A 24,312-nucleotide genomic window follows, 5' to 3' on the forward strand; every position below is an offset into this window, starting at 1 on the left:
GACCTCATGGCATTGCCCGGGAAGCGTTTCCCTGAGGTCCTGATCAACATTTAAATCACAACCAAACTCATTAAAACCTGTCCATTTTTAAATTGCTGTTGGTGGCTCCTTGTTGATTGCAAATTGATCGCGTTTGCCTACATCCGAATTGAGGCCGCACTGTAAAAATAATGCAGTCGATGCGAAGCGCTTTGTGATGCGCCATATTCATGCAAGACCTTTCTATAAAGCAGGTTTTAAATGTCGAGGCATTTCTAACAGAGGGAGAGATATGGGGTCAGTCCTGGGCAGGTGAATTGCAATTGCAGGTACTGGTGGGGACCCAATACTGGATTTGGGACTGGTAGTTACAATATAAAACCGTTCACATCGGCTGCTGTAGCAACAGGACATCCAACCGCAAAATATTGAGATCACTGGGAACAAACCGCGAGTTTTGCATTTACAGTGACGGCTTCTCAGTGCAAAATAGCTTCTAAACATTCCGCACAGCGGGTTACTTTTGGAGTGCGGTGACTATCCTGGGGACACCCGTCCTGCATTAGCAGGGTGCCACAAGCAGCGGGGACAAAATTAGCTGTTTGACAGCATTGGCCGCGTCACTCGGTTAACTCTCCTGCCCTTCAAGCTGACTGGGAGAGGCAGAAACTCGGGATTTGGGTTTTATGTCTCATGCAGAGAATGATTCCCCCCCCCCCCCCCCCGGCGCCCCCCCCCCCCCCCCCCCCCCCCCCCACCTAGCGGTCCCTCAGCACCGGGACACATTTCCAATATCTTTGGCAAGCGAATGCAACCGTTCGAGCTGCCATATTGACCAAACAGTTCGACATGAGAGTGAGTGGGAGTTGCCATTGCCCATCAGAATGACGGAGGGCGCGCCCTGCTTTGGAGTCCAAGGCTTCTTTTAGCTCCCTCCAGGTGTTCCAGGACCACACGCACCTGAGCCTGAAACCGCGCCTCCCCGGCCCTTGCCCAGCCAATCGGACCGTTGGGTGGGCAGGAGGCAGTCCAATAGGAAGAGCCCTGTATACGGTGGCTGGGGTGTGCCATGCCGGCCCGGACCTTTAGTGCAGCGATCGGCCGATGCGTTGATCAGAGGCACCTTTCAAGGCATCGCCAAACGAGATGAGGAGCGGCAGAGACCGGACAAAATGCGCTGCCGAGTTCCGAGCACTGGCTTTCTGATCACCCTGCTCACGGCAGCGGGTAGCATCACTCCTGGGTCGCCTTACTTCGGGTCGGTTGCTGACAATATTCCAAGTAATATCTCATTCAGCTGACTGAGCAGAATGAGCTTTGCCTGTTTGACGGAGGAGTGAATATTGTTTAAATACATGTGTCGACATTTTAAGAGATTAGTAACCAGGAGTTATTTGGTTTGAGATATTTCACACATTGTAGAACTCAAAAAGCAATGACGTTAGCCAGAGAGTCACAAATGGTGTATCTCTGTGAAGTTGTGTACATTGTGGATCTGTGCCGCTCTGTTTCTCACTAGTTTTATCCAGTCCGTTAACTCACAGCTCTATGGTGCAGTGGCTGCCAGGTGTCTTTTGTTTTCTATTTGTATTTCACCCCTCCCTCCCTGTTTGATTTCTTTCTCTGTTTCCCCCCTTTAAGCAGCTTAACTGGGAAGGAGCCTCTCGCCGTGTTTTCCACTCCCATCCTGGAAGATTCCGGCCCCGGGAAGGTTCACTTGAAGCAGTGCGACAGCTTGAAGCTGTTCCGCCGGCAGAAGCGGCTGTGCCGAAGGGAGCCCGGCTTAGCGGAGGGTCTGCGCGACGCGATCCGCCTCAGCGCGCTCGAGTGCCGCTACCAATTCCGGGCGGAGCGCTGGAACTGCAGCTTGGAGGGCAGGGGGAACCTCATCAAGCGGGGTAAGTGAAAGTGGAAATTGGGGGGAAAAAAACCACCCTTTTAATAACGGGAGAACAAACAAAACATAAAAAAAATAAGGAAGTTTAGTGCTGAGGTGTGACATCAACTGCTACCGGTCTGCGATACAAACTTTAAACAGCACCATTAATAATTCTATAACAATGCTGGGACATAAACTTACTAAGCGAATAATCTGCTGCAGCTTCGGGAAGATGTAACTTTATTGATCTTAACATGAGTGGCGATGTATAGGATACTCTCCGAGTACCGATGGAAATTGCTTCACGAGTGTGCGCTTCTGTGTATATCTGTGTGTGTGTCTGCATGTGTATCCGTATGTGTTTACCTGTGTGCGTGCGTGTGTATCGTGTGTTTATGTTTGCGTTTACCTGTGTGCGTGTTTCTCTGTGTCAATTTCTGTGTATATACCTGTGTGTGTATTTGTGTTGTCTATGCGTGTGTATTTGTGTGTATATATCTGTGTGTATTTGTCTGTGTATGTGTGTGTGTATTTCTGTGTACCTATCTGTATGTGTGTATTTGACTGTGTAACTATGTGTATTTGTGTGTATCTATCTGCGTGTGTTTTCTTTTATTTCCCAATCTAAGGACTGAACAATTTAATTTCCAGATTTATATACGTTCGTTCCTCCCAATATCTGATCTCTCTGATCTCACACGTTAGCGGCCTGTGTACCCTCTGTACCCTCTCCGCTGGTCCTCCACACATTGTCGAGTTGGACGCAATTCCCAATTGGTTTGATTATATTCACAAGCATCCTTTAAGAGAGCGGATAAAAGGTCGATACTCGATGTCAGTGTTTCAATCTCGTTCAACAATCAGCCAAACAAATAACGTGTATGTTACAGGAATAGTGGAGTTTGCAAGGTGGTGGCTGCTATTAAAGATCTGTGATTGGGAGAGGGCGAGGGGGATGGGGGTGTCGAGATGGGGGAAGGAGGTGGCGAATAAGGTTATAGGAGCCCCGATATCAGTAAGCAGCTTCTGACAGTAACAGGAACTTTCCGGCGTTATTTGACATGCGGTTGGAAACTCAGATGCTGCAGTATATATCCCCGACTATAGAGAATTAGATACCATTACAGAGTGTCACATAATATTATTGTGCACTATAGGATAGTAACATATTCCAGGATATGGGATAATATTGCCGAGTATTATTGTGTTGTGACATAATGAAACACTGTGGGACCTTAGTGAATTTAGAAGATTAATTAGCATTACCGCAAGATATTAACGAATATTGCGGAATATAGTGCGTTACAGAATATCAGATGTCACAGCGTTATGGTGTACTCTATGATATTAGAGTATAGGGAGCCAACTATCAGAAGGTATTGAATATGACAGGGCATTGGTGTATTTAAGGATTTCATAAAATATTTTGGGAGATTACAGCGGATTACAGAATATTATAGAATATCAGGTAATACAGGACGTTAAATAGAATATTTCAGTGCACTGTAGAATATTACAGACAAAATGGGAGAACATTTCAGCGCATCACGTGTCATTTTGAAGAAGATACATAGCTGGATGCCGGAGAATTTTTTTAATCATATATTTTAGTATATAAGTAAATTTCATTAGACATATGGTATTATTGTGTGCCATACAGAAACACATTAAAAATTATAGAGTGCAATACTAGACAATAGATTATTACCAGGGGACCACGCTATGGATCTCCATTTACCAGCAATCTGGAAACAGAGTGTAAAATGTTAACGGGACAGCAGCCTTGTCAGTAACTCCCAGGCGGGTTAATTGGACGCTTTCCTCTCTGCAGCAAGGCGCGTTTCTATGTGAGAGATTGGTCACACCAACTGGAGGGGCAGAGAAGCACAAGTCGCGAGCGCCTTACATCATCCCGGCCACGTCTTTTGTTTCTGTTAATGATTCTGTCGGTAGCTCTGACTCCCAAACAAGAATTCCCCCCAGAACAATTCATTGAGGTCCGAGGGAGTACTTGCTGCCCCGGCTTTTCGACCTGAATGCAGAGTTGTGACTGGCGCAATGTTTTGCCTGGTCGGGTAGCTGAACGGGTCTATATTGTTGGAGTTTGTGCCTCATCTCCTCTGAGCCGGCTCGCTTTACCAACTTCACTCACCGGGGAGCCAGCCGCTCTCTTGCAGCCTCCCCCAACCGGATCGAGTGCTTCACATTCGGCGGTCCTTTTACCTCCAAGCTTGTCCCACGCCTCTCCGGTGAATCTGTGATGACTCACTCAGTCCCTAGGGTAGAATCTGCCGCCCTTGTGGCTCTACAGCGGATATTAATGTCCGCTGTCATTCTGAGGCTGATCCTAGTGGTTTTACAATATGTGTGCGTGAGAGAGAGAGACATTTTCCCTTTTCGGATTTTGGGTGGTAGCGGGATTAAACTATTCTGTGAATTTATCCATGTGTTACTATGCGTAGATCCGTAGAGTGAGGATCTGTCATTATGTACAGTTATGTATCTAGAAAGCAAGGTGTGTGGACGAAATTGTATATTAGAGGTGCAATATGTATATATTTTTTTATCGAGCTACCTTTAGAGCCTTGTATGCGACTACAATATATGAGTAAACGCTTGGGTCAATATGCTCGAGTCTGTTTCATCTCACAACCCACCTCTTCCCAGCCACACACATATACTCACACACACAAATATCCTCTCTCACGCACATACATCTCTCTCTCACACATTATGTCTCCCTCATACACACATACTCTCATACATATTCTCTCTCACACATCCATATACTCACGCACAATCTCTCACACACACAGATTCTCTCACAAATATTCTGTCACACACATTCTCTCTCACAAAAACACATTCTCTCACACACGCACATACTGCCACATACACATACTCTCTCACGCATACATATACTCACATTCACACACAGCCTCACAGAGATTCTCTCACACACATATACTCTTACACATTCCCACACATATACTCTGTCACACACACACTGTCACAAACACACATTCTTTCACACATATACTCACACATATTCTATCTCTCTGACATATATATACTTACGTACAGAGCTGTACGGTTAGCAAAGTAATTTTCTTTAATATCCAATTTACTATTGATTTACACCATTAATAATTAATAAAAGTCAACAGGTTGGATCATTATATAATGTGTTATCTATTAAGCTTCACCAGTAAATGTTTGCAAACGGAGTGGATACAGGCGATTTCACTTCAGCGAATACCAGATAGCGGAGTTTCACAAGTAGTGTACTGGCTTTGAAGCGCTCGGGACCTTTCTGAGACGCTTTGTAAATATAAATCTGCGCTTGCCCCTCGTTATTTTCGGGAGAGAGGGGAGCGTTTCCACCGTCTCACTGCTGTAACCGTTGGGAATCCTGCTAGTCGGGCGGGGTGGGGGGTGTGTGGGGAATGGCCGTTTGAAAACTGATTTCACACTTGACTGTCTGTAATTCTGATACCAGGAGAAGTCTTTTGGCGCTGACCTCTGGGTGCTGACTTCTGAGTAGCTACAGGTCCACCTTTTACCCAGTTTAACTCTCCCAGGCTGACACACGCCAGGCCAGTCTGGAAAAATCAAACCTTCAGAGTGTGAGGATCTTCACACGCAAACTGACCTGCTCCGCTTGTCTATTTTCATTCCTGTTACGTGGTCATATTATTTCGCCGGTTGTGTTTGGTGCACACGGAGCTGGGGAACGACAGAGACAACATCGCCTCCACCAAGTCTGCTTTGAGTTTGGGGGGACAGGGCAGAGTGAGGGTGGCAGAACCGGCAAGTAATCGATTCGACATCTGCTCGATTCTGACTGCCGGGGCTCTCTCCTGTTTGCTTAGTCATCCTTGGCCTGGCTTCTGGGAATCTCTCTTAATTACTGGGATATTTTTAGATCGGAAAGGCGTTCGGTTCCCAGAGGAAAAGGGCGTTCGGATGTAAGTCCCGGCACGCAACGAGCGCCTTTAATCTTGGCGAAATTTCACAGTCAAAATAAAGTAAACTGACTGGGATGGGTTGTGATGTCGATTCAAAAGCACGATTTAATCACCGACTTTCAGTTTGTGTCATTTCCTTCAACTGGATTACAGAGCACAGTTAGCTTGGGAGTGCGCCTCAAACACATAGGCACATAACCAGGGCAGAGATGAAACCTGGAGGCTCTGCATCCACATTCAGAGTGAGTCTGGTTGGACCCCTCTCCTTCCCGACGATGCTGACACTAATTCAATAAAAGGCAATGAAAAATCAAGAGCATTAAACTTTTAGTCCATTGATTTTGAATTATTAAAAATCCCGAGAATAATTTATTTTTGCACTAATAGACTAACGATTAACTTTAGAGTGGTATTACATGGTCACAGCACAGAAGGAGGCCATCCGGCCCGTTGTGTCCATGTCAGCTCTCTGCAAGAGCAACTCAGCTACCCCACTCCCCGCACTGAGTTCTGCGATTTCTTTCTCTTCAGGTGTTTATCCAATTCCGTTTTGAAAGCTCCGATTGAATTTACTCCCAGGCACTCCCCCAACAACACTCCCTGTTGTTCCCCAGGTTCTAACCGCTCACTAAAAGCCTTTCCTCATGCCCATGGTTGGTTCTTTTGCCATTCACTTTTAATCTGAGTCCTCCAGTCCTCGCACCTTCCACCAATTGGAACACTTTCTCTCCATCTACACTAGGTTCCTCATGATTTTGAACACCTCTATCAAATCTCCTCTTCTTTGCTCTGAGGAGAAGTCCCAGCTTCTCCAATCTATCCAGTTCACTTCCAACCCCCATCCCTGGAACTAATCTTGCGAATCTTTTCTGCACCCTCTCTAAAACCTTCACACTCTTCCTAAAGTGCAGTTCCTGCAACTGGACACCATACTCCAGTTGAGGCTGAACCAGAGGTTTATAAAGGTTCATCATGACTTCCTTGCATTTCTACTCCATGTCTCTACTCCCACAGCCCAGCATTCTGTCTGCCTTTTAACCACTTTCTCAATCTGCTTCCGCCTTCAATGATTTGTGCACATATACCCTTAGATATAAACTTAGTTTTTTCCTGAACTCCCTTTAGAATTGCACCCTTTATTTTACATTGCCTTTCCTCATTCTTGCTACCAAAATGTATGACTTCACAATTCCCTGCATTAAATTTCATCTGCCAAGTGTCTGCTCATCCCACCAAATTGATTTAATCCTCTTGTAGTTTATCACTATCCTCCTCACAGTTCAGAGTGCTTCCAAGTTTTGTGTCATCTGGAAATTTTGTGAATATGCTCTGTACACCCAAGTCTAGATCATTAATATATATCAAAAATAGTCACTTGGTAGTACAGAACATAAGTATTGCTGAAAGAGACATGTTGTCAAAGCTTTGCATCATGCAGTCATCAAGACAGATTCACAAGAATACCAAATCTCAAAGGGAACAACAATGTGTACAACATGAGAAGAGATTGCCACTTGCTTCTCTCTTTTCATGTAGTACACATTGTTGTTCCCTTTGAGATTTGGTATTCTTGCGAATCTGTTCTGATGAGTGCATGATGGAAAGCTTTGACAGAATGTCTCTTTTTTCAGCAATATATCAAAAAAGTAGTCAAAGAGCTTGAAACCATTGCTGTTTAGTGTGTCAGTTAAATGGACATTAATAACAGATCTTAGAATTAAGTAGAATTTACAGCACTGAGACAATCCATTCCACCCAAATATTTATGCTGGTGTTCATATTCTACCTGAGCCTCCTCCCATTCTATAGCGTTATTTCAACTTATCAGCACCAACTTGCATTTATTTACGTGCTGTCTTTAACGCCCAATGCCTTAAGCAAACAAAATTTGCCTCCGAATCACATAAAGAGAGATTGGGACAAGTGACCTAAAGCTTGGTTAAAGATGTAATGTAGATGTTAAGGAGAGTTTTAAAGAAGGACAGTTAATTAGACAAATCCAGAGAGGGTGTTCCAGAGCTTAGGGTCTAGAAAGCTCAATCTATCCTTGTATTCTTCTCCTCATGTACTCATCTACCTTCCCTTACTGGAAGTAAAAGCAAAAATATTGGAAACATTCAGCAGGCTAGGCAGTATCTGTGGATAGAGAGAGTTAGCCTTCTTTCGAAACTAACATAACCCAGTATTTTACTTCAAGGTCTGATTTGAAGGTTGCCTCTTACTTAACTATTGTTTTGTCACTAACCGCTCGCTGCGTATTCCAGTTCGTTTTTATATTTTCACCAAGGTTTTCTTCAGGTAGAAATGGATATTTCTACTTGGCAAGTATCCTCCGAGCCTCGGGCATTGCAGCATGCCGGGTATTCTGTTTAACCGATAATTAACTCTGTAGACACAACCTACCTGGTAAGACCTCAATGGATTTTGAATCCATCGCCTTAACCACTAGGCCAGGACTACAGGCCTCCAGGCGGGGTATTTGGGAGCTTTTACTTGCGCAGTCCCCCACCCCAAGATTCCTGGGGATGGGGGGGGGGGGGGGAAAGGATTTGAATAATAGTTAAAGTATTTACTGGAAATGACAATTTGACCGGAACTCACTACCCACCATGCCTTTAAGGGTGTATTACTGCAATTGGGAGGACATGGAACTGCCCAGTTCCAATACCAACCATCGATAGTTTCCCTAACACTTGACGTTACCGATCTCTCAGCGTTATAACATCTTACAAACTTCTGCTGACAATTTTATGTTCTTCATTCTTTCCCCATGTCTTAAATATTTTATGTCGCTGAAATATGAAACTGGGGTGGGTCAGAGTGGACTCTTGACCCCACTGATATTCGTATGGTTTGAATGGGATTCCTCTTTAATCACCCCCATTTTCTCCTCCATTCCCCCGTACCAATTCCCGCTCCATTACCCGCCCCCCATTACACACATGCATACGCAGACATACCTCGCCTCCATTTTCTGATAGTTTCACGCGAATAATTCGTGCACTCCAGTAAACAGTCTACACAATGATATTTAAACAAAACATTGAAACTTGCACCATTCTGTTCCTTGCGCTGCTTTTAGGCAGTTGGTAACCGGTTTATTTTAACTGGGTCAATCTCACAGAGAGAAAAAAAAGCCCCTCTTGCCAGGGGAGTTGATGTTTTTACATTCGTTTTCTTGCCCTGCAGTTACCTGCTTTGCCTCGGTTGAAATTACTCACTTTTCCCCAGTTGATTCTTATCTAGTCCCTGGTTTATTCCTGCCACTCATCGTTCTCAGCTTAACTCTGTCTTCAATGCCTTCGGTGTGCTCCCAATCTCTGCATTAAAACAGCACAGGAGAACTATGCACATAGGATCGAGTGATACCCAGGTTGAACCTTGCTCTGCATTCAAATCTAATTGTATGTTATGAAACTGCACAAAGCGAAGAGCACACCCCGTAATCACTGCTGGGACGCTGAACGTTTTTGACCTCAGTTCAATATCTGAGCATATCATTCTTAGAAAATACAAACAATCATAGTAGAAACGAATGTATTCGTGTTTAAAACAGAAACCACCAGAAGTGCATCGAATAAACAAAATACAGGTTAAAAAAACTCTAATTTGACAGATTTCCAAATCATTCTAAATGATGGGAACTCCTGCATGTGATTTAGTTGAAATAGCCCATCGCTTTTTAAACACCTCATTCCCGCACACCCCCTCCCTCGCCGGAATTATATCTTCTCACCGAGAATTCCGAGGGTAATAGTATTAAGAATTAGTCGCGGAAACAATTCCCAAAATATTAGGATTATTATTAATAATATTTTTAGGATATATCATTGTAGCGGGCGGTTCCCGAGATTGTAAAGGGCTTCATGCTATACCTTTGCTGTGGTTTAGCAGATTATTGAAACAGCGGCACTATGTAACAGCTATAGAAAATAACCATGCAGGCCCTTACATGCATGTCATCTTGGCAGCAATTATGATAAAGTCTCTGAACTTGGCAAACAAGTCTTCAGCTAACAGCTGTAATGATTAATGTCAATGACTATTATGGGCAGAGATGGAAAGTGGTTTTGCATTTCATTTTCCCTCCAACTTTCTCCCCTCTGAAGAGGGTGACCTCTTTACAAGGAGCAGGTTGCTCCTTGACTGTGTGCTCATTCCCCACATCGGAGCCTAAGCCATTCAACCACAAGAGCACCATTGCTAAGCCCAGCACCCACACATCCTACCACTGCTCAGACCGAGGTCAGTTAGCTCGGTGAAGACCCGAGTTTGAACCTCCCTGTTTGAACCACGTGTTTGGCTCAGGCCAATTGAGGACAGCATTGGGATGTCATTATTCCAGATCCCAGCGGGAAGGCATTGACATGGTGGTAATGTCACCAGACCAGTAATCCAGAGACCCAAGTTAATGGGGGCACGGGTTCAAATCCAACCACAGGAGCTGGAATTTAAATTCAGTTAATAAAATCTGGAATTTTAAAAAAAATAAAAACGCATTGACCTCAGGCACCGCCAACAATTACAGCAAACCCATTCCTGTTGACCCTGTAGAGTCCTCATTACATTTGTCCCCACAGACTAGTCAAGCAATAGCCTAACATAGTCATACTGAAGGAATCATACCTTACAATGTCCCAGACGCCACCATATGTCCTGTCCCACCAACAATGGACAGTGGTATACAGTCGGGAGGGAGTTGCCCTGCGAGTTCTCAGCATTGACTCTCATGACATCAAGTCAAACATGGGCAAGGAAATCTCCTGCTGATTACCACGTACTGCCCTCCCTCAGCTGATGAATCAGTACTCCCTCGTGTTGAGCAGCACTTAGAGGAAGCATTGAGGGTGGCAAAGGCACAGAATATACTCTGGGCGTGGGTGAGGGAATTTAATGTCCATCATCAGGTAGCACCAGAACTGACCAAGCTGGCTGAGTCCTAAAGGACATAGCTGCTAGATTGGGTCTGCAACAGGTGGTGAGGGAACCAACAAGAGAGGGAAACATACTTGACCTTGTCCTCACTAACCTGCCTGCCGCAGGTACATCTGTCCATGACAGTATCGGCAGGAGTGACCACTACATAGTAATTGGGGAGATGAAGTCCCATCTTCACATTGAGGATACTCTCCATCGTGTTGTGTGGCACTACCATCATGCTAAATGGGATAGATTTCAAACAGACCTAGCAACTCAAGACTGGGCAATCAGCAGCAGCAGAATTGTGAATACAAGCACAATCTGCAACCTCAAGGCCCGGCATCTCCTCCATGCTACTGTTGACATCAAGCTGGGGGATCAAGAGTGCCAGAGTGCATGCCAGGAGCAGTATCAGGCACACCTAATAATGAGGTTTCAAACTGGTGAGGCAGTAATGCAGGCCTACTGGCATGACAAACAGTAAAAGCAGCAAGTGATGAACATAGCTAAGCAGCTCCACAACCAATAGATCAGATTTATGTTCTGGAGTCCTTCACATCCAGCCATGAATGGTGGTGGACAATTCAACAGCTAACTGGAGGAGGAGGCTCCACAAATACCTCCATCCTCAATGATGGGGGAACCCAGCACATCAGTGCAAAAGATAAGGCTGAAGCATTTGCAACAGTATTCAACCAGAAATGCTGAGTGGATGATCCATCTTGGCCTTGTCCTGAGGTCCCCAGCATCATAGATGCCAGTCTTCAACCAATTCAGTTCACCCCATGCAATGTCAAGAAATAGCTGAAGGCATTAGGTACCGCAAATGCTATGGGCCCTGATAATATTCCAGCAATAGTACTGAAGACCTTTGCTCCAGCACTTGCCGCACCCCTAGCCAAGTTCTTCCAGTACAGCTACAACACTGGCATCTACCGGCAATGTAAAAAATTGCCCAAATATGTCCTATCCACAAAAAGCAGGACAAATCAGACCCAGCCAATTATGACCTTATCAATCTACTCTTGATCATCAGTAAAGTGATGGAAGGGATCATTGACAGTGCTATCAAGCGGCACTTATTCAGAAATAACCTGCTCACTGATGCTCAGTTTGGGTTTTGCAGGGTCACTCAGCTCTTTACTTCATTGCAGCCTTGGTTCAAAATTGGACAAAAGAGTTGAACTCAAGAGGCGAGGTGAGAGTGGCTGTTCTTGACATCAAGGCCACATTTGACTGAGTGTGGCAACAAGGAGCCCGAGCAAAACTGGAGTCAATGTGAATCGGAGGAAAACTCTCCACTGGTTGATGTCATACCTAGCACAAAAGAAGATGGTTGTGGCTGTTGGAGGTCAATCATCTCAGTCCCAGGACATCACTCTAAGAGTTCTTTAGGGTAGTGTCCTAGGCCCAACCATCTTCAGCTACTTCATCAATGACCTTCCTTCCATCGTAAGATCAGAAGTGGGGATGTTCACTGAAGACTGCACAATGTTCAGCACCATTCACGACTCCTCAGATACTGACCCAGATGCATGGGAACTGCCATACAGAGCAAGACCTGGACAGCATTCAGGTTTGGGCTGATAAGTGGCTAGTAACATTCGCACCTCACAAGTGCCAGGCAATGACCATCTCCAACAAGACCGAATCCAACTATCTCCCTTTGACATTCAATGGCATTACCATCACTGAGTCCTCCACTATCAACATCCTGGGGACTACCATTGACCAGAAACTGAAGTGGACCAACCATGTACTTTGGCTACAAGAGCAGGTCAGAGGCCTAGAATTCTGTGGCAAGTAACTCATTCCTGATTCCCCAAAGCCTGTCCACCATTTACAAGTCAGAAGCTGGGAGTGTGATGGAATTCTCTCCATTTGACTAGATGACAAGCTCTATTTACACTCAAGAAGCTCAATGCCATCCAGGGCAAAGCAGCCAGCTTGATCAGCACCCCATCCACCATTTCCAACATTCAGTCCCTCCACTATTGATGCACAGTAGCTGCAGTGTGTTCCATCTACAAGATGCACTGCAAGAAACTCACCAATGCTCCTTCGACATCACCTTCCAAACCCATGACCTCTACCATTTAGAAGGACAAGGGCAGCAGATGCATGGGAACACCAACACCTGCAAGCTTTCCTCCAAGCCACTCACTATCCTGACTTGGAAATATATCGCCGTTTCTTCACTGTCGCTGGGTCAAAATCCTGGAACTCCGTTCCTAACAGCACTGTGGGTGTACCTACACCACATGGACTGCAGCGGCTCACCACCGCCTTCTCAAAAGCAATTAGGGATGGCCAATAAAAATGCTGGCCTAGTCCGTGACGCCCACATCCCATGAAAGAATAACAATAAATTATGGCTGGAAGAGCCAGAGGTTCAGTGTAGAATTAAACCGGTGGCTAAAAAAATGCTGATATCAAACATGTGGGCCAACATGTAGATCAGGTCATATTATGACTCGGAATTCATTGTCAAATACAGTGAGTTTAATGGTGCTCGCCATCATTAATGTACGAATCGTCCAGCAAATTACAGGGTAAAAATGGTTTGAGCTGACGATGATGGAAAAAGCCTCCTTAAAGAGATGCACTGCTTTTGCAAATTCAGTTCCAATGTTTAAAGTGTCTCTTCTATAAAGAAAGAAATCAACATATGAAAAAGCCTAACAGTAGGTATTGTGATCATTCTTAAATAAATTTTGTTTATGTTTCCACATATTGCTTTAATTTTAAATCTGTATTGCTACTCTTTTCTTGCTATTCAAATATGGTGTCGACAATGACTGCAAACTTTGCAATCTATTGTCCGGAATTTTTTGATTTCAGGCTGTGATCATTTAATCTGTGCCATGCAATCCACATTGGTGCATCACAGGCAATCGAATTGGTGGCTGGGCATTGGATGTGCTGTTGTGTTTGGTGCTGAGGCATATATTTCATCTAAGTTGTTATTACATTTAATTATAACATGTACAGCTGACATATAAGCATGAAGAGAATGCTAGTATTGGAGCTTGAGAGGGTTGAGGTAATAAATAAGTTCAGAAACATGATTGAACAGCAAAAGAACACACAAGGCGCAAAACTTAAAATGCAGTATTCAGCAAAGTGGAAAATTCAGAACTTTACAAAAGAAGGAGGCACTATTCTAATGCCACAGTTACAACATGGCAACGTTTACGTTCAGACCATTGCAGCTCTCTATTGTTTAATTGCAAAGAAAAACAGGCCAGCCAAAGTAAGCCAACAAGATCCAGTCACCACAGCTTAGAGGCATGCTGAGGGCAATGTAGCCCATCACAGAATAGGGAAGAGGAGATGTTTAATGAATCATCCCTGAGCAAAACAGCTAAACTCTCTGGTATCCCTGTTATCTTTGAGCAACATGGTTCTAATATCCAGAGAAGCTTTATCTCCCTGAAACTCTTCCATCCATTCTCTTCCATGCATTCAGGTTAGATGAGCCATCATAGTTTTCCAGTTTAAACCAATAATCTTCCTGGACATGAACATGTTTTTATGTGCAACATTAGAGTTAATTTAGGTAACATAAAAATCAAGGATTGAATAGAAGGGCAAATGTAAAATTCCAAATTAGTGAATATAAGTCTAGTAACTACTTTATGCCATAGCAATATGTGACTAGAGGTATTAACCATTTAAAATAGTGAACAAATAAAGCTGTTAAATATTTATGAGGCAATATCAGATGCTAATTTCATGATATTTGCTTTTTCAATTTCCAGTTATTTCGTCATCTGCTTAAAGAGCTTAGATTATCCTGTAACACAACCATTTAATGTGGATCTAACATACCAGGAGTTATTGCATTTACTGTAATGTGTGTCGGTGAGATGCTATTCAAAAGCATCAAGGAAATGTATTACTTAATTATATAAGTTTTGTATTCCTGCAATTTTCTTTGTGTTCATCAAGGTGAACAATGTCAATAGCTACAAAAACAGTATCTTTCAACTTCTGGCTTCCAGTGTTAGACCTGGACAACAGTGTTAATGGGTGAAAATTAATCCAGCCCAACATGGCAGGAACAAGGCAGCCGTACCCACTTAAACATGGGAGGGGCCACGCATCAGTCCCGTGATGACATGAAAACTTCTTGCGATTAAGCCGAAGGCGGGAAGGGGCCAAGGTGAGAAACTCATCTGCTCCCGGTGGGATATCAATTATGCTCATTAAGAGCCAAATGACACTACTTATCCCGGAACCTACCAGAATTTAGTGGTGGCTCAGGGATTAAATGGGAGTTGCATGTCTCTTTTGTGCCTCTTGAAGACCTCCCAGCAAACCCAGTTGGGTTTGCCAGTCGCCTATCGAGGCATCCCTCATTGTCAGGCACTCTGATCAAAGGACCCAGCCTTGGGAAGGGGGAGGCACTGAAATTTACCCCTGTGCCTTTGCCCATGACTCCCCAAGCTCCCCTATCCTGTGGCCCCCTCTCACCCTCACTCATCTGAGTCCAGGGATCCAACGATGATCCCTGGTGAGGTCTCTGGAACATTACCAGCAGCAGCCACTGCTCCCCGTTGTGCTGACAGCAATGGAGAGTTGCTGGCCTGATTGGCTGGCAGCTCTTGGTGGGTGGGAGTTCTGTCAGTGGGGTCTTAAATACTAGGGAAGATCCAACATGTGGAGCACAGAGTGTGACAAGGCCTGAGTGCAATGAGGTACAAATGCTAACTTTGGAATTTGGTGCAGGTAGGAATCTCTCTGGTAAGTTTTTTTTCAAACTATAATTAAGATCAGCAGGCAAACTGACTTAGAACTTTAAAACTGCAAGCTAGTTAAGGAGCCTGGTTAACAGAAATTGTCTGGCAGTTACCTGTAACCTGAAAGTGAATAGGTGTGAATCACTAGCAGGAAGCAGACTTAGCGTTGCAACTTGGGTGTGAGTCATCAGCTCTCTATAAAAGTAAAAAAGCTTTACTATTGTACAGAGTATGATGAGGTGCAAGTGCTAACTTGGGAATCTGGTGCAGAGGGTGATTGAGGTGCTGCTTTTGTGTGTAATTTTACAGCCTCCAGAAGCTGATTAGTGTTCAATACTTTTAATTAGATGAGCAGATAGGTGTCTTTTATACCACTAAACATGGGCAATAGTTTAAGATGACACTGGGGGTAAATAAATATTGCATTACATTTATAACTTAACTAGTTAAACTACTTGGAATAACCAGACAACAATTGAATGATATTTCTAAACTTGAAACCTAATTGGTTGAATTACACACAATAAAGATGGCAGAGTAGTTGATGTGACATAGCAATAGCTTGTGGGAGAGGGTGGACCTCAGTGTGATCCACATCTGCAGTAAATGTGTGCAGCTTGATGAACTTGGGTCTGAGCTTTGGACACTGTGATGATGCATCAAAGAAGTGGAAAGTTACCTGGATATTTTGTTCCAGGAGGCAGCCATACCCCTTAGGTTAGGTACTTCAGATTTGGTCTGTGGTCAGAGACAATGGGGTGTGACTGTGACTGAGGTAGGTATGGGGATCCAGAAGGTAGCAATGGAGGAGTCTCAGCCTGTACAATTATTCAACATATTTGAGGTTCACATTCAGTTTGAGGGTGTGACATTTGAGTTTTAAAATTAAGTAAATGCAATTACGATGGTATGAAGACAGAGTTGGCTAAAGTGGACTAGGAAAAGAGGTTAAGAGCTTAGATGGTAGAGAAGCAGTGGCAGACATTTAAGGAGATATTTCATATTTCTCAACAAAGATATATTCAATTGAGAAAGACACTATGAGAAGGATGCACCATCTGTGGCTAACTAAAGAAGTTAGTATCAAATTGAAAGAAAAGATGTACAATGCTGCAAAGATTAATGGTAACCCAGAAGATTTGGAAAATGTTAGAAATCAGCAAAGGATGAATAAAAAAAATATAGAGGGAGAAATTGAAGTATGAGAAAAAACGAGCAAGAAATATAAAAACAGTCAAGGCTTCTATTAGGATGAAAAGAAAGAAAGTAGCTCAAGTAAGCATTGGTCCCTTAGAGGGCGGGACTGGGAATTAATAATGGAAAACAAGGAAATGGCAGAGACTTTGAACAAGTGTTTTATATCTGTCTTCACTGAAGAAGATGCAGAAAGCATTCCAAGAATAATAGGAAAGCAACAGACAACATTGGGGAAGGAATTCAAAACACATGATCGCTAGAGGAAACAGTACTGGGAAAACTAATGCATAGACCTGATGGCCTGCATCCTAAGGTCTTAAAGGAAGTGGGTACAGAGATAGTAGATGAATTAATTTTAATCTTCTGAAATTCCCTAAATTCTGGAAAGGTCCCAGCAGACTGGAAAACTGCATATGTAGGCCTAAATGCAGGCCTATTAGTCTGTCATTGGGAAAATGCTAGAATCCATTATTATGGAGGTGGTGCAGAAAACTTAGAAAACCATAATACAATCAAGCAGAGCCAATATGGTTTTGCGAAAGGGAAATTATGATTGACAAATTTATTAGAATTCTTTGAGGATATAACAAGGGTGGATAAAAGAGAACAGTAGATGCAGTATATTTGGATTTCCAAAAAGGCATTTGATAAGATGCCATTTAAAAAAAGTTACTACACAAGATAAGAGCTCATGGTGTCGGGGATGACATATTAGCATGAGGATTGGCTAACTAACAGGAAACAGAGAGTTGGGATAAATGGGTTATTTTCAGGTTGACAAACTAACTAGTAGGGTGCCACATGGATCATTGCTGGGGCCTCAACTATTAATGATCTATATTAATGACTTGGATGAAGGACAGACTGTATTGTAGCTAAATTTGCTGATGAAACAAAGATAGGTAGGAAAGTAAGTTGTGAAGAGGATACAAAGAGTCTGCAAAGAGATATAGATAGGTTAGGTAAGATGGATTGTAATGTGGGAAAATGTGATATTGCCCATGTTGACAGGAAAAATAGAAAAGCAGAATATTAATTAAATGGAGACAGACCGCAGAATGCTACAGTACAGAGGGATCTGGGTATCCTTGTACATTATCAAATGGAGAAGCAGGATTGATGGGTCAAGTGGCTTACTCCTGCTCCAATTTCTTATGAACTTTTGCTCTTATGAACAGATAGAAATTCATTTTGGATAATGCCACAGCACAGACAGTATGGGATTGATCACTCCTTAAATGCAGTGCCTGATATTCAGTTACATTGAAGTCAATGGAATTGAATACCAGCCACTGCATATGATCTGCAGGCGATCCTATATTGCCCATTGAGTTCCAATCTCAGCGATTGAAGTTAAATTACTTAATGTCTTATCAAACGGAAAGAAATAAACTTTTTGTGCATAAATCAATTATCCCTCAATTTTATTCTAGGGCTATAATAAATACTAAAAACAGTTCCCTTGCTGGTCAAGTGGGTAAATGTACCACTGTGTGGGGGACTATACTATACTGACTTGAAGGTACCATATTCAACTTCCAGTCTGCATTGGGTTAGCAGATGTCATGCTGGGCAGCCATTGGTATTTTAGAGTTGATCTCAGCAACCCTGGAATAGAAAGTGTGGTGGGGTGGGGGGAACTGCCTGGGAGCCAGCTCATGATCACTATTGAATTGTCCCATCTGAAAGGCAGATGGGCATGGCTATCAGGTGAGAGTAGGATTGGCTTTGGCTGTGATGAATTCCCTGATCAGCAATCAGCTGATATTCAATGGGCTAGACTCATACAGGAAATAGACATATGACTGAGGCACTATTAGGTAGAGGTTGTTAGTGAAATAGCATCTTAACAATTGTTAAGAGATGAGGGAGAACTATTGAGAAGAAAAGCAAAAGAGAAGTCAATATTCAAAACATCTTAAATTGTAATGGGTGCCTAGAACCATATTATTGTTTTGTAATCTGAATAAAGACAGTCCAACAAGATGATATATGGAGTGTAATATGGAAAAGTGAGGTTATTCACTTTGGTCATAAGAATAGAAAAGCAGAATATTTTTAAAAGGTGGGAAACTTGTAAATATTGATGTTCAGAGAGACTTGGATGTGCTCATACAAGTAACACAGAAAGTTAGCGTGCAGGTCCAGTAACAAATGTTCATAAAATGCTGGACAAATCCAACCCGGCCCCATCAATCTACTTTTGATCATCAGCAAAGTGATGGAAGGGGTCATCTAGTGGCACCTGCTCAGCAATAACCTGCTTACTCATGCTCAGTTTGGGTTCTGCCAGGGTCACTCAGCCTCTGACCTCATTGCAATCTTGGTCCAAACACTTCTAGAGGTGGGGTGAGAGTGACTGCCCTTGACATCAAGGCAGCATTTGACAGAGTGTGGCATCAAGGAACCCTAGCAAAACTGAAGTCAACGGGAGTCAGAGGGAAAACTTTCCATTGGCTAGAGTCATACCTAGTATAAAGAAAGATGGTTGTGGTTATTGGAGGTCATTCATCTCAGTCCCAGGACATCACTGCAGGAGTTCCTCGGGTAGTGTCTTAGGCCCAACCATCTTTAGCTGCTTCATCAATGATCTTCCTTCCATCATAAAGTTAGAAGTGAGGATGTTCGCTGATGATTGTACAATGTTCAGCATCATTCACAACTCCTCAGCTACTGAAGTAGTCTGTGTCTAAATGCAGCAAGACTTGGATAACATTCAGGCTTGGGCTGATAAGCGATAAGTAACATTTGTGCCTCAAAAATGCCAGGCAATGACCATCTCCAGAGAATCTACCCATTCCCTAGACATTTAGTGGCATTACCATCACTGAATCCCCTACTTTCAACACCCTGAGAGTTAGCATTGACCAGAAACTGAACTGGACCAGACATATAAATACTACTGCTACAAGAATAGGTCAGACGCTAGGAATCCTGCAGCGAGTAACTCACCTCCTGACTCCCCAAAGCCTATCCACCATCTACAAGGCACAAATCAGGAGTGTGACGGAATACTGTCCACTTGCCTGGATGAATGCTGCTCCAACAACACTCAAGAAGCTTGACATCATCCAGGACAAAGCAACCTGCTTAACTGATGCCCCATCCATCACCTTAAATAGTCAATCCTTCCACCACTGGTGCACAGTGGCAGCAGTGTGTGCCATATGCAAGATGCACTGCAGCAGCTCACCAAGGCTCCTTTGACAGCACCTTCCAAACCTATGACCACTACCACCTAGGAGGACAAAGGCAACAGCTGCATGGGAACAGCACCACCTGCAAGTTCCCCTCCAAGGCACAAAGCATCCTGACTTGGAAATATATCGCCGTTCCTTCACTGGATCTAAACCCTGGGACTCCCTCCCCAATAGCACTCTGGGTATGTCTACACTACATGGACTGCAGCAGTTCAAGAAGGCAGCTCACCACCACCTTCTCAAGGGCCATTAGGGATGGGCAATAAATGCTGGCCTAGCCAGCGAAGCCCACACCCACTGAATGAGTTTAAAAAAAAGCAATTAAGAAGGCAAATAACACGTTGGCCTTTATTGCAAGTGGATTGGGAGTATGGGAATAAAGAAGTCTTGCTACAGTTGTGCAGGGCTTTGGTGAGACCACATATGTAATATTGAATGCAGTTTTTGTCTCCATATTTATGGATGGATATTCTTGCATTGGAAATGGTACAGTAAAGATTCACTAAATTGGCCCCTGTTAGGAGGGAGTTGTCCTATAACGAGAGTAAATTGAGACTATGTTCTCTGGAGTTGAGAAGAATGAAAGGCAATTTCATTGAAATATACAAAATTCTGAAGGAGCTTGATAGGGTGGACACTGAGAGATTTGTTTCCACTGGTTGGGGAATCTAAAACATGGGGGCACAGTCTCAGGATAAGAGGCCGATCATTTGGGACTGAGATGAAGAGAAATTACTTCACTCAAAGGGTTGTGACTCATTGAATTCTCTATCCTGGAGAGTTGTGGGTGTTCCTTCATTGAATATATTTAAGGCTGAGATAGACAGATTTTTGTCCTCTCAGGGAATCAAGGAATTTGAGGAGTGGGCAGAAAAGTGAAGTTGAAGCCCAACTCAGCCATGATCATATTGAATGGTGGAGCATGCTCGATGGGCCATGTGGTCTACTCCTGCTCCTATTTCTTGTGTTCTTGAGTTCCAACTTTCTAATTTGGAATTAATCCAAAGCATAATATGATGATGATTTTGGTTGAGAATTAGTTTTAGGAAAGTCCTTTTTTGTTTTATTAACATAAAGAAAATTAAAATGTTGGATTATCATATTATTTGTTAGAAAAAGCCCCCAGCCTTTCTTCCTGGGATCATTCACTAACCGTGACTGGGTGGAATAACAATTTGTCAGACCTTTACCAGGGCTGTTGAGAATCTGACCATAGTGATTGGTAACCTGGGAGGGATGGTATCTCCAACTACCCCCGCAGTGGGTAAAATTGAGCACTTAATGAATAGGGAGGAAAACATTTGCTCCAACACTACCCCCCACCCCTCTCCCTGCTCTGATCTAACACACAACATGTCTTGTATATGGCCTTCTACATGGTTACCTGAACTGGTGTAAACTGAGCCCTGTGTTCCTCATCCTTCACGACAAGTAAGAAAGCAGGATTGAAATGCCAAAGTGACGTTCTTGTCGAGAGGCTGTGCCATGATTCTGTCAAAGGTGAATGTGTATTTACCCCTCCCCACCCCCTGCCACGCTGTCGGTCACTTCAGAAACAGCTCAAGATCCTCCCCAACAATGAGTTAAATCTTTACACTGTCCACCTTTTGGGTCTCCCTTATCAATTCTCTTCCATTCTTCTCATAAATGCAATGATTCATGCAGGGCTGCCATTCTATAGGAGCCAACAGCCCTACCATGCAAGAATGATCATTCTTCTCACGTGACTCTAGCCACAGAGCCTCCACAGTTAATGGGCTGGAGAGGACATGCCCCCTTCATGTCTGGGGGCTGGGGAGTGTGGGACATTGAGTGGTGTCCAGAATATGAGTTGGATCCTGACTGCTTGAGATGATCAATTGCCTTCTCTAGTTGGGATTGGCTGCTGTGGCATCTGAAGCGTTTTTAAAAAAAATGCTTCAGTTATTTTAGGCCTCAGGGGCCCTCCACTCTACTTTAAAAGGGCAGGCAGTTTTGAATAGGAATGACTACAACTGGTGTGCCCTTGCAGCCACTGGCAGACAGGCCTGACTATGGAAATCAGCCCACCCTGGGACTCGGGACAGGGTTTCTGGCCTTGGTCAATGATGGGCGGGGTTCCACTCTTGACAGCAGAGTGGGACCCCAGCAATTTCCAAGGAAGAATGTCTGCGGGTTATTTGGACATGTAAGCATCAGCCATTCTGGAAATCCTTACACAGGTGTGCTTTCCATCAGGGGCAGGGGTCACTGGATAGTGATCAGGTTCAGGAACCCTGCAGGTTTTATTGCCCACTGCATAGCCTGGGGATGCTGAGGTCAACTGTTCCATTCCCACACACCTGGCTGAGACCAGCTGGCTCTGCTGCAACTAAGAATGCAATCTGGGACTTCTCTAGTCTGCAAGATAGTGCTGCAACAGTCAATGCATTTACAGGAGTATAAAACAAGTCCCCAAACATGTACCAAAGCTTAAGTAAACCTAAATCATTATAGGAACAAAATTAGTACTCTTTTACATTGCCATGTTTAGAGAAAGAGCATAGAGCTATTGATCAATAGCTGGTTTATAGTTTCCCCCCTTTTTTTTGACAAAGTTAACTATAAAAGTGAAAGCCTTAAAGGGGCAGTGTCTTCATGAACTAAATAATAGTTTGTCTTTTACTCATGGTGATGTCATGCATAAGTGATAAGTGCAAAGGATTTGATATAGCCATAAGTAAATCAGAAAGAATTTGTTGAATAATTTTTCATGAATACCGAACCCATTTTAAGATATAAAAAAGCAAAATTGAATTTGACTCCAAAGTTTCCAGTTACATAAATGATCATATGTCAACTGTGCCTCAGCTAGCAGCACTTGTGCATTTGAATCAGAAGGTTCTCGATCCAAGCCCCACTTCAGCACAAGAGTCAAGGCCAACCATACTGAGGAGGTGCCTGATTTCATCTTTTGGGTGAAATGTTTAACCGAGGCCCCATTTACCCTTTCAGATGAGTGTAAAAGATCCCATGGCACTATTTTTAAGAAGTGCAGGGGAGTTTCCCTGGTGTCCTAGCGAATAATTATACCCCAATTAACATCACAAAAACAGAGATGGTGGTGTACAGGTAATGTCACTGGGCGAGTAATCCAGAGACCCAGGATAATCCTCTGGGGGCATGGGTTCAAATTCCACTATGGTGACTGGTGGAATTTAAGTTCAGTTAATAAAACCTGGAATTTAAAGTTTCTGGTAATGGTGACCATGAATCTATCATTGATTGTCATAAAAACCCATCTGGTTCACTAAGGCTCTTTAGGGAAGGAAATTTGCCATCCTTATCTGGTCTGGCCTACATGTGACTCCAGACCCACAGCAATGTGGTTGACTCTAAACTGCTTCTGAAAGCACAGAGCAAGCCACTCAGTTCAAGGGCAAATAGGATGCCAACAAATGCTGACCATGTGAGCAAAACTCACACCCCATGAATGAATCAACAAATCAAATTATCTGATCATTATTACTTTAATGTTTGTGGAAACTTACTGTATACAAATTGGCTGCTGCTAGTGACTACGCTTCAATTGGCTATGAAGCAACAGGTACTTCATTGGCTATGAAGCACTTCGAGACGTCCAGTGATCATGAAAGGTGCTGTATAAATGTAAGTCTTTCTTTAGCGTATTGTAACTATTGTTCTGTATGGATAAATTCGACACTCTGATGTAAATCGTATGATTATTTCAGAATATGGAGACCAATTAAATTACGTCATATTTTAGTCACAAATCTCCTTAAGGCCATGTAAACAATTGTGCAGTAAAGATTTGCGCAAATATGTGTTCATTTATACAAATATTATGCAAAAGGATGATATTGAGAATGAGCTAGCGGGAGCTCAGCAACTTATCGTAACAAACTGGTTGCTTTTTTTGAGTATTATCCAATTGGGGGGTTCATAGGGTTAATATGTAGAATTATAGGCACTTGGAAGTGAGCTACAAACAAGAGTTGAATTAATGCTTTCTCATACTAAACTTAAAAAACTGTGACTGAAAAGCTCAAAGGGCCTGAATCTTCTACTCAGCGAGTTGGGATGGACTGGGGTTGGCTGCGCACCCGCTGAACTGTCAAAGGCCTTTTAAGGCCATTTAAAAACTAATTAAAATAATTAACAAAGCTGCCCGTCCAACCTTAAGGTTGACGGGCAGGTGAAGAGCCCAGGCGACCTTTGCTTTTTTCATGAAACCTCATCCACGGGCAGGATGAGGTTTCATGAAGGGTTAATAAATTACATTTTTTTTCATTAAAATTCATTGACATATCCCAGCTCATGTGGCACTGTCACATGAGGGGACATATCTGAAATTATTTTTTTTTCTTTATTTTAATTTTTCAAAATGAAATTAAACTCCTTGAGGCAGCTCCCTGCCTCAGGGGGATTTCTGCATTCTTTTGCGCGTG

General features: G+C 43.3%; 1 protein-coding gene across 1 annotated transcript in view; it reads left to right on the forward strand.

Annotated features, from left to right (window-relative positions):
- Nucleotides 1-1,033: 1,033 nt before the first annotated feature.
- The window catches only part of LOC121269136 (protein Wnt-9b-like), a 41,859-nt gene continuing 18,580 nt past the window's right edge, over nt 1,034-24,312 (forward strand). Inside the window, exons 1-2 of the mRNA XM_041173622.1 lie at nt 1,034-1,237; nt 1,624-1,877. Of these exons, the coding sequence (XP_041029556.1) occupies nt 1,152-1,237; nt 1,624-1,877 (340 nt within the window). The 5' untranslated portion in view covers nt 1,034-1,151. The remainder of the gene's footprint in view (nt 1,238-1,623; nt 1,878-24,312) is intronic.

The sequence above is a fragment of the Carcharodon carcharias genome, chromosome 23, assembly GCF_017639515.1.
Source record: "Carcharodon carcharias isolate sCarCar2 chromosome 23, sCarCar2.pri, whole genome shotgun sequence".
Lineage (NCBI taxonomy): Eukaryota > Metazoa > Chordata > Chondrichthyes > Lamniformes > Lamnidae > Carcharodon > Carcharodon carcharias.